Source organism: Morone saxatilis, unplaced genomic scaffold, assembly GCF_004916995.1.
Source record: "Morone saxatilis isolate NCDOM2014 unplaced genomic scaffold, NCSU_SB_2.0 Contig24, whole genome shotgun sequence".
NCBI lineage: Eukaryota > Metazoa > Chordata > Actinopteri > Moronidae > Morone > Morone saxatilis.
In genome coordinates this window covers 11554908-11563888 of record NW_023339807.1, presented here as the reverse complement: position 1 = coordinate 11563888, position 8981 = coordinate 11554908, and the positions used below count along the sequence as shown (strand labels likewise).

The 8981-nt window shown below is 41.9% G+C and overlaps 2 protein-coding genes across 3 annotated transcripts; both read right to left on the bottom strand.

Annotated features, from left to right (window-relative positions):
• Nucleotides 1–2549: 2549 nt before the first annotated feature.
• Nucleotides 2550–6121, bottom strand: gpn2 (GPN-loop GTPase 2). 2 transcript variants are annotated; one of them, XM_035672922.1, is made up of 6 exons: nucleotides 6041–6121; nucleotides 5249–5780; nucleotides 4995–5151; nucleotides 4701–4861; nucleotides 3277–3407; nucleotides 2550–3086 (listed from the first exon to the last, which is right to left on the bottom strand). In XM_035672922.1, the coding sequence occupies exons 2-6, from the start codon at nucleotides 5666–5668 to the stop codon at nucleotides 3014–3016; spliced, it is 942 nt and encodes a 313-aa protein (XP_035528815.1). In that variant the 5' UTR covers nucleotides 5669–5780; nucleotides 6041–6121; the 3' UTR covers nucleotides 2550–3013. The 2 variants fall into 2 exon arrangements, with proteins under 2 accessions (XP_035528815.1, XP_035528814.1); XM_035672921.1 differs by lacking the exon at nucleotides 6041–6121 and having other exon boundaries at nucleotides 5249–6034.
• A 269-nt stretch (nucleotides 6122–6390) lies between these two features.
• gpatch3 (G patch domain containing 3) lies at nucleotides 6391–8217 on the bottom strand (the record flags this gene model as incomplete). The annotated part of the gene is given in 6 exon segments (XM_035671628.1): nucleotides 6391–6663; nucleotides 6781–6908; nucleotides 6996–7117; nucleotides 7219–7278; nucleotides 7432–7606; nucleotides 7763–8217. Coding segments are annotated over 6 exon segments (1124 nt in total), but the record flags the coding sequence as incomplete, so codon positions are not given.
• Nucleotides 8218–8981: the final 764 nt, after the last annotated feature.

The following is an 8981-nucleotide window of genomic DNA, read 5'->3' as shown; positions in this document are numbered from 1 at the left end:
CTCTCTCTCTCTCCACATAGGTGGAATATTTTCTCCACATGAAGAGACTCAAATGTTCACACGAATCGTATATGTTGTGTTACCAACACAGAGGGAAACATTTACTTTAAATCAACCCCTCAACATGCTGTGTATTACAAAATATGCATGCGCATGTTGGATTTCATGAGTGATCAGTGCAGGGGGGGGGGTAATTAATTAATGAAATATATTTTGTTTTATATAAAGTGTGTTTGCATTGCATTGATGTGGGTGCCACAGCTGTAAGAGCTGCAGAGCAACATGGGTATTAAATTGAGGTAATTTAGCCTGGTTTTCCACACACACAGTTATAAATCTTACTTGTGTGTGTGGGGGGGGGATAAAAGAGTAGTAATAGTCACATCTATAAATATATTAAGCTCAAAAATCGGCCTGTGTGCACTGGCGCTTTTAGGTAATTCCCACTGGTGTTTCTGAGTGGTGTTTAGGGGAGCAAAGGCAACACACAGGTTTTTCCAGAGCAGGAGGAAGCCTTGCAGCAAACGAGACTACCAATGCACATTCCCTCTTACTCCCTCCCCTGCCTGCTCTGCTCTGCTCTCCTCTACCACCCCCTCTCCTCTCCTCTCCTCTCTGTCTGTCTCTCACTCCGGCAGAAACACTCCTCTGCTGAGTGTGGGGGGATGGGTGCACAGGCTCCAGCTCTCTCTCTCTCGCTCTCTCTCTCTCTCACCCTACTAACATTGAACTACGCCGTACAGGAAAAAAAAGAAAAAAAAAACCCAGACCTTATCTACCAGACAGAGGATGCATGAACAGTTTCAAAGTCTCCCAACAATTAGAAAAATGGAGCATTTGTCCCCTCTCTCCTCTCCTCAGTCAAATGAAGCAGACATTTTTGGCATCCACAGGGTGTGTGCACACAGCATTGACCAAGAGTGGGATGGTAATGAGAAGTGTGTGTGTGTGTGTGTGTGAAGGCTGAGGGAGTTTTTATTAAAAAGAATGAAATGTATATACATGACAAGGTAAATGAGGCGTTTAATGTCTCCATTGGGTATTGATTAAAATTAAGATTTTGGGTGAAAGTGGGACAAGATTGCCTTTCGGGTTCTCTTCTCACTCTCAATACACACTCACACACACACACTCACACACACGCACATTCACTCACACACGCACACAAACTGTCTCTCTCGCTCTGCTCTTTCACGCACACACACACCTACCTCTAGGGGGGTTTATAGGGAGTAAAAAAAGGCAGGAAGTACCAGTGAGAAGGCATACTTGATCACATGTACAAACATCGGAACACAATTTAACATTGTGCCTGACACACCCCCCTAATGCACGGAGAGCAGAGCCTCGTCCTCATATCAGACCACACGGGGTTAATGTGATTCCCCACATCAGTGCGAGCTCGCGGAGTGGATCACGCTTTATTTCAGTCAGACTACGACGATGCATGAGAAGTGCACACGAAGCCTCGAGTTCAAAATGTGTGTATGAGGGCGTCTAGACTCTGTGTTTTCACTGTGTGTGTGTGTGTGTGTTGGAGGGGGTTGCATTTAAAAATGCGGATGTTTAGGTTTGAAAGTGGGTTTCACAGGGAAGGGAGAGCACAGCAGCAGCAGTGGGGAGTAAACTCCTCCGAGTTAAAGAAGAGTTTTAGTTGCTTTTAGAAAGACACAGGGTCTTCCATCCCAGAGACCAGACACAGGGCCAGTTGTGCAGAAACAGATTTAATGTAGCTTCCTCTCCCCGCCTGACTTAATTTTTCTGCTCTGGCTGCTGGGAAAAGCTGGAGCAGACTTTTGTGGATCCGGGAGGAGGATTTACAAACACATGCGCCACCTGCTGGACAAAAGATAGACCCAGCATGCAAGGACTCGCTCTTGGCCAAAGTCATTACTTCTTGTGATGTTTTAGATTCCCCTCTGTTTGTGAAACGATGCTCCATGGACATTATGCAGTTATGTTATTAGTTAGGAACCGATGATTGTTTTAGATTTATGGGATTAACACTTTTTTGCATGTTGCATAATACCCTTTTGCTTTGCAACTGTATGATTCTGTAATAATAAAAAAACAGCAGTATCATAGCCTGTACTGTAGAAATATTATAGTATTATATTTGTTCTACCCAAATACTTCAAATCAAACTGATTGGATATTAACCAGCTCACTATCTGACCTATGCATAAGATTATTACAATTGGTAAATATGTAATGGTCATGTTAATATTTACCCATCCACTGCGCGCACACACACACTCAAATTGTACTTGCATCTCTGAGGCACTGTCGATTGTCAAGTTCCATTATATTCCACTGCATATCAAGGGAAATGTGCTGTCTGTTCTCTGTATCTCTCCGTCAGACATACTCCTCACTAATATATGCACATAGCAGAAGGGTACGCTTGAGGACAATCCTCTGTATAATGTTTGCCATCATTTTCGCCAGTTCTAATGCAAGCAGCGAGGAATATCAACTCCAACAATATGACTCTTATATTTTCTGTTAATTCTTTCCCGTAGAGAAGACAAAAACAATGCCAATATTTATTGCCGTCACTTTATTGTTTCAGAATGAATATGACTGTATAGACTTGCACTGCTGGATGCTTGTCCTGGAAATTGTCCTTGAGTTTCCTCAAATATAGGGCTGTACACATCTAGAAACTAAACAAGGGCCTTTAGATACATTTTAAGAAAACATATTGGCATTTATTAAATATTTCCTTATTGTCGTCTAGAGAGACAGCAAAGTGTGGAAAAATAACACCACTCTCATTGATATCTGAAGAAAAGCTCGGCATTTACTCCCCTCAGTCGTCCTCGTGATTTTCATGATATGTGGTGCAACCTTCAAGTATCTTCAGCACCCAAATATAGTTTCTGTCTCTCCACTGCTTTTGTACTAAAGCTCAGAATTCAGGCCAAGTGAGATGGATGTTGCCAACACTCCCCTGGTATACTGGTGCTAAAAAGGCAACCAGTTTTGTCCTTTGATTTGGGCTTTTTTCAATTTATAGGTCCATCATTTCCTCCTCCACAGTCCTTCCACTGGTTTCAACATACCGCTCTTGCACTCCAAGAGTGCTGGAGTGCTGTTAAGGAAAACATAAAATAACACATTTTACAATAAAAGATCCAGGTTACTTTTAGCATAATTTATCCCGAGTCATCATAAACAAAAGAGTATTCAGTATTTCAGCCACCTCCTGTAAATCTTAAGGTTTTTAAACCAGATGACTCACGGTGAGTCACCACAGTGATTAGGAAAGGATACGAGTCAAACTGGAAGTCTGCCCCCACAGCAGCTGACATCATGGCCTGCAGATTCCTCTCCTCCAGGTCTCCAAAGCAGTAGCCGTTGGCCTTGTCCACTGCCCGTAAGACCTGAATCATGCTCTCTTTGTCCTGGGGACAGAAAGGAGAAGCATCTGATCAGGGGGGGTTTCCTTATAGAAATTCAGTGAAACTCCCTCACGAGCAAATATTTGCTGACAAAACTCTCACTGAAACCTTTATAATGTGCTGTTTAAATACAATTGTATTTCTTGTTTTCTGAATCAGTACAAGAATATAAAGTGTATAGAAGTAATGAAATCACAAGTCAGTGTTCGATTGGACATGTTTTCGTATGTCCTAACTCTCTTTTCCTATTGTTTTTTTCTTCCAGTCAGATCTGCTGCAGCATACAGGCAGACGTCTCCCTCGAAAACATTTTGAAACCTTCTTGAAAATGTGGTCATGCAATCTCTTCAGCCTTGGTGTCGGTTTATCAAGGTTCAGTATTTTGAGATAAGCTACATACGAAGCCATACAAACCCAAACTTCCTCCACTGCTCATAGTTTAGCATTTTGTCTTTCTCAAGGTCAAACGCGTGTTTGCAACTTCCAATTGCAGTGTTAAGTACCACTGGTAACCAAGGTAACTAGTGGCTGCTTAACTTAAAAGGGAAATGCATCAATGCTGCGTTTTACACCATGATGGAAACAAGAGTGCTAACCTGCCATTTGTATAAATTACTGGTCCCATATGTGGTGATGGCACAGCGGTCTAGACTCCTGTCTCTGGATACACACACAGGATCATATCAGTCTCCATAAAGAAATAATGTCAGGGAACGAATACAGTGTGCAGACAGCCCACTCTCTTTTAACACTCTAATCCATCTGCAGAAAATTGATCCAGTGTTCAATTTCAAATGCTAAAAATGATTTATGATTTACCTGTTGAAGAGATGAAATATGTGGCGAGTGATTTTAAAAATACTTGGAAGGGAGCCATTTTGGCAAAGGTGAATTAACGTAGGAGTGAAAACACGTTCGAGCCAGTTCTCTTCTGTTTTCTGTGGGTAATAAACCCGTCTACGAAAATATATCAGGCAAACTCCACATACAGTTATTAAGTAAGAATTAATTAATATTTGGTGCCAACTTTGCTTTCAGTCAAAACATGAAATGAGTTTTAATAAACAAAAAACGTATTGCTCTGAAGTATGTACTAATCTTTCAGCCTTTTCTAAGCTACACAGAAACTGGAGAGGACAGATTTGTGTGTAGCCAAATGCAATATACAGTAGCTCTGTGAAGCACATTTCAGAGCACTATTATGTCCTATTGGCTAGAATGTAGCAGCAGCAGTATAAAACATACGGAGCATTAGTCACTGAGGGTCATTCTGTCAGAAAAAGCAAACAGTGATACCTGCACATTGAGGGGCACGAAGGAGACGAGGCTGTAATCCTGTATGACCTCGGCCAACTTTTCATTTAGACGGTGGAATTTTTTAAAGAAGGGGTCTGCGGCCAGGTGATCAAGAAGATACGTCAGGTCCATGACCTCTGTGTAGAAGTCAAGGTTGAAGGCTGTACAAGAACACAGACAGGAAAAATGTTATGAAAGTGGGTTATGAATCCTCTGTCTTCAGCTGTCTTATATTTTGAGCGTGGTAACATTTGTTTTGTTTTTGTTTGAGGTGACGCCAACACACCAACTCACCTAGTTTGCCATACTGCTCAATCAAGTCCATCTTGGAGAGGACGTTGACATGGGGAAGCTCCACGTGCAGCATGGTGGACAGGGAGGTGCAGAGCACAGAGATGAACTTGGCTGGGTCAGCACAGTAATGAGAGTCCACAAGGTGCACCGCTGTGAGCTTAGAGAAGCAAGAAAGTGTGGGAGAACGACAGCCATTACACTTTAACATTATGTTAACATTATTCCCATTTGTGGACGCTTTTCGAGAAGCTCACCCTGAAATTCCACTTTGCCAGCTGTGAGAAGATATTCTTCACCGAGGTCTGGTGGGTGTAGAGCTCCACTTGTCCAGGACAGTCAAACAAGAAGTAACAATCACTGTGCTGTTTCAGCTTGTTCTCTAACCAGTCCAGATTGGCTTCAACATACTCCATACAGTAGAGGAGCCCACCGTTGGGCCCAAGCTTCAGGCCCTCCATAACATCATCCAGAGTGACCAGCTCTGAGATGTCTACCCCACAGGAATACGGCAGTCCTTCGTTGGCAGGGTCCATGTTCACCACAACCACCTTGCGGCCCAGGTGAGTAAGGAACTCCTGCATTCCTTGGCAGTAGGTGGTTTTTCCTGAGCCGGGGGGTCCAATGACCACCTGGCCGAAGCGTAGAGGGGGCGTCACTCCTGTCTGGCTGGACATGGTTGCAGTGTCAAGGGGACTGAAGAGCTGTAGAGGATCCGAAAGATGGGGACCAAGGGTGTCAGAGGGGCCACATGAGTCGTCCTGTGCGGGGTAGCGTCCAGATAGTTCCCTGACAGGGTCAACCAGTGTCAAGTATGAACACAAAGAGGATTCAGCCTTTTTAACCTTTACCTAACGTTAGCTACTATCTAAAGCAACAAGTCATCTCGATTCCATCAACACACTCAGGGAACCAAGTTCATTAACACTTCCCACCTGCAGCTAAATAAGAGTTGTCTGACAAAAGATGAATCTACTCTACCGCTACAACTTCTGTTGCAACATTTCAGGTTTTTATTTATAAAAGTAATAAGTACTGATGATAATTACCATCCGCCGCCGTTTTGTTTGCATGCGTACAATGGTTGCTAGCTTACTAGCTATGCTACCCTAAAGTACATCCGGGTCACGGAACCGAGATGTCAAAATAAAAGTTTGTTGTTTTTGTCAATAAACATGGGGCACTACCTCTGCGATGGTACCTTATATATTATTTTATACACACACACACACATATATATATTTAAATATTATTTTATATATATTACACCATTAATACATTCTAGACAGTGAAGCATTAGCATAGGAAGACAAGTTTTAGTGTGATAATGAGTCAGCAATTTGAGACATTACAACATTAGTATATAAGTTAAAAGACAAAATCAGCACAGGTGAAAGGAAAGGTTTGAAATTTTGTTTTAATGGAAAAGTCAAATAAAAAGGTGAATACAATTTTTTTTTTTATAAAACAATAATAATTTAATTAAAGTCATCTTCGTGGTCCAATGCTGCCACCTGGCTGCCAGCCTCTGTACTTCATACTTGTGTTTGGTTGACGTCTCAGCAACGTGTCACCTCCGTCTATGTCTTTGGGTTTATCGTACACTGTAGTTATATGAAAATCTTTTTTGGCCTTTTTTCCAGAATGTAAAAGTAATTTCTCTCCATGATACCTGCAGAAAAGAAATACAATAGCATCAGAAGAGCACTAAAACAGTGTCCACTCACTTGCATACCACAACATGCAAGCGATTACATATTCTTGATTCTGTGTTCGTGTTAATACACACCCAAAGCCTCTTTTGCAATTGGGATGTTGGCCCTCATTCTCAAGAGCGTCAGGAATCCCAACCTGACTGTTTCCCAACCCTTCACCATCCTTCCAGCCCTGCTTTTCCATCAAACGACGACCAAAGCCCTTAAAAGAAAAAAAAAATCATTAAAAAATTGCTCATACAGGCTATGGTAGAAAATATGGAAGGCAAATTAAAGACCACGTCCTTACCTTAGTGAACTTCTCAAAGCTGCCAATAGACTGACTGTGTCCAGATCTATCTTCAAGACCCTCCCTCAGCCTTTTTTCATACCGCATTCGGACATAGTCGCGGGCATCCATGTCCCCTCCATCTGTGAGAGGAAGACCTTGGTTAAAGGAAATCTGACTCTGAAGAGATAATTCACACTTTATCAATCAATGTAACCACAGATGTAAAACAAACTTGAGATACCTTTATCATAGTAAACACTCATGTCGACATCCCAGTCATCTGCTGTTTGTTCATCAAAATCTAAAAAAAGAAAAGGACACATAAATGTAATCAATATTTCATCAAGCAAATATAATTAATATGTCATTTTTTTAATCTATAAACATATATTTTGATGTACCAGCCTCTTGTGGTAAGTGTGGAAAACAATGATTTAATGTTTTTGTTGCATACCTCCTTCTTCCTCATGCCAGTACTGGGCATCAGTGTAGAACACAAGGCCCGAGCCGCCCTTCTCCCACTTCAGCTCAATCTCCTCTTCAAACAGCCTCTCTTTGCTTCGCTCCTGGCTCGTTACATCCTCATGCAAAGCCTCATGGCGCTCCCACTCCTCACACCAGTCATCATCCTACAGCCAACAACACGAATAATTGACAAACAACGCAGCAAAGGGATGGTGGTGACAATGACAATGCAGCCCCATACCACAGCCTGCTGATGCTAACAATCAAATGCATTTATATTTTACATTATATCTAATGAATACAAATGGGTGTGAACCTACATCATCGGCATTTGACTGTTCATCCTCCTGCTGTTCCTGCTGTGGCTCATCAGTGTCTGTTGTTTCTGTGTGATCTGCCGGCTGCCTCCGTCTTGCAGGCGGAGCAGACAAAGTGCCTGGTCCTGATATTTCATGTCCAGCAGCTGTTAATACTGTCTCCTCTGTGGCTGGAAGCGTCCAACTGTCCCGATACTGAAAATATACATTCCCGTAGCGCCGATTGGTGCTGGTCTTGGGGAAAGTGAGGCCCAACTTCCGGATGAGGCGCGGAGGCAGTCGGCAGGACTGGATGAGCTGTAGGAACACTTTCGTCGGTGTGCCCACATTCCCATTCTGCATCAGAGCGGGTGGATTCAGCTCCGATAAGCTTTTGAGGTCCGCCTCTGTGAAACAGTCTGTTAAGGACACCCGGTGCCGCTGCTCGTACTTTGTTTTATACGGGAATGACCCATCATCTGAAAGAATAAAAACAAATTATATATATATATAACAGTTAACATTTTCAATTAAACACGACAAAACACTAATAAACAGTAACACGTACATAAATTCTTTGTAAGACGTTTTTACATTTGGGAGAAGTTGTGTCTAAAATGAGTTAATCTGACTGAAAATGACTCAACTGTAGTTTTGATTATTAATTTACTGCTTGACTCTTTTCGGGGTAAAATATCAAGCATTTGATGATGATCACAAATGCCAAGAGACACTTGCACTTCTTTTGTTTCTTATAATTACAAACTATATGAAACAGGGGGGGAAAGTACTAAGTGGGCAGGAGATCGGTGGGACGATTCGAACATTTTAAAATAATTGCGTTACATGATATTATCACAATAATCATGAAAATATACTTTATATTATTAAACAGAAACACCTCATCTCCGTGTTCTTTATTTTGTAATCTATACTACTTCCACACATCCGGTTTATTTATTTATTACAGGGAACAGGCAGGCCAGCCTTCAGCCATGGTGACAGGCTGAGGACTTTAGAATAAATATAGTATATTGTCCCATCCACAGTGGGGAGTTTTACAATTTGGGCTCTGATAATTTGCGACAGCCATGTTTCATTATCATAGAGGGACTCAGACTTTAAACAACAGAAGCCAATACATCCTAACTGTTAGTCTTTGACTGAGTCAGACTCCCAAAACACTTGATCCTATACTTCAACCAACTACATAACCCCTGTTTATAACGCAGGCTTTACATTA

Coding starts and splice junctions, on each gene's coding strand:
- gpn2 (XM_035672922.1), bottom strand. CDS start 5,668: ATGTCCAGCCAGACAGGAGTGACGCCCCCTCTACGCTTCGGCCAGGTG. Junction 5,152..5,248: donor TGGCAAAGTGGAATTTCAGG/GTGAGCTTCTCG, acceptor TGCTTCTCTAAG/CTCACAGCGGTGCACCTTGT. Junction 4,862..4,994: donor TGAGCAGTATGGCAAACTAG/GTGAGTTGGTGT, acceptor GTTCTTGTACAG/CCTTCAACCTTGACTTCTAC.